This window comes from Propithecus coquereli, unplaced genomic scaffold (assembly GCF_000956105.1).
Source record: "Propithecus coquereli isolate 6110/MARCELLA unplaced genomic scaffold, Pcoq_1.0 Scaffold70, whole genome shotgun sequence".
Lineage (NCBI taxonomy): Eukaryota > Metazoa > Chordata > Mammalia > Primates > Indriidae > Propithecus > Propithecus coquereli.
In genome coordinates this window covers 3,807,917-3,809,283 of record NW_012153063.1, presented here as the reverse complement: position 1 = coordinate 3,809,283, position 1,367 = coordinate 3,807,917, and the positions used below count along the sequence as shown (strand labels likewise).

The 1,367-nt window shown below is 52.1% G+C and overlaps 1 protein-coding gene across 1 annotated transcript in view; it reads right to left on the bottom strand.

Moving 5' to 3' along the window:
• Positions 1-240: 240 nt before the first annotated feature.
• The window catches only part of LOC105823915 (gamma-crystallin D-like), a 157,661-nt gene continuing 156,534 nt past the window's right edge, over positions 241-1,367 (bottom strand). Inside the window, exon 5 of the mRNA XM_012661210.1 lies at positions 241-540. Coding sequence (XP_012516664.1) covers positions 241-540 — 300 coding nt within the window. The remainder of the gene's footprint in view (positions 541-1,367) is intronic.

The following is a 1,367-nucleotide window of genomic DNA, read 5'->3' as shown; positions in this document are numbered from 1 at the left end:
TTTTATCCATCTTTATTTTAAATCTATACTTATCCATCTTTATGCTAGAGAAACATAGACGTAAATAAAATGGAAAATACACGACATATTTTCCGTATTCTTTTACTAAATATCCAAGTAAACCGGAAGAGGCGCCGGGTGGGACGCAAGGCATTGTGGGCCGGGCTGGGGCGCTGCGGGAGGCAAAGTCCTGACCTCCGTGACCCCGCGACCCCGGCCCCTCGGGTCCCTGCGCTACCCTCACCCCCACCCCGGCACGGGGCCTGTACACAGTAGGCGCTCGATGAGTAGGGCTGAGCACATGGATGAAGTAGCAGGACAGCAACGGGGCGGCGGGGCCTCGCGTCTCCGGCGGGCGCGGTTCCGGGGCGAGGCAGGGGCGAGCGCTGCCGAGTTCTCGTCGAGGCTTTGTCTTGGCGGGACCCGCAGCTGCGTCAGATCGGGTGCGGGCCAAGGGACACCGGGGATGGGACAGAGGAAGTTCCTGGGAGGGAGGGAGCAGGTGTTCAGGGAAGACCCACTGGGGCGTTGACTTTTGCTCTGAAAAGTAAAATCACAGACCAAGATTTTTAACACAAGACTTGTCCTTTACAAGAACCCACTGGGGCGGGAGAAAGGAGAGGTCCCTAGCCTGAGGCTGGGGACCAACACACCCCAGTTCCTACGCAGGAAAATTACTAGCTTCTTAGTTAAGCACGCTGAGCCCCTCGCAGGGCTGGCCAGCGGTGGGAAGAGGGAGGGGCCTCGAGGTCCTCGCCTGGGAGGGAGGGGACTTGGGGTCTTAGATAGCAACTTCCGGAGGCTATTTGAAAGGACTGCTGCTAAGATACACCTTAAACAAGAACTTTCCTTCCCCTGACCTCTGTCGTGAGGTGAGGTTTTATGCAGAGGATGGGCTTGACGGCTCCGATGACTGCCTTGAACTGCAGCCTCGCATTCGGATATCTTAATACTATCACTAGGTACAGAATAGGGATCCGCCCTCCCCCACCCGTGTCTTCCTTCCACTGTCTCCCCCATCTCAGAGCAGCGCCTTCCTTCCAGGTGCTTGGGCCGGAACCTTGCAGCCACTCTGACTCTTTTAGGATTGTCACATCCATCCCTTTGGCAAATCCTGCCGGCTCTACCTTCCAAGTAGATCCACAATCCGACTTGACCCACTCCCATCTCACCACCAATCTGGGCCTGTTTTAGATTTAAAAAGACTATATGAAATAACCACCAGGTGCAATGCAAAATAAAAATATGTGTAAAAAGAAAAAAATAAGTATTCAAGGAACTTAGAGAAATTATGTTTCAAGAAATCAGGAAGAAATCTGTATTAACTTGAATATAATAATTGGGAAGTACAATGTAAAATTAATATA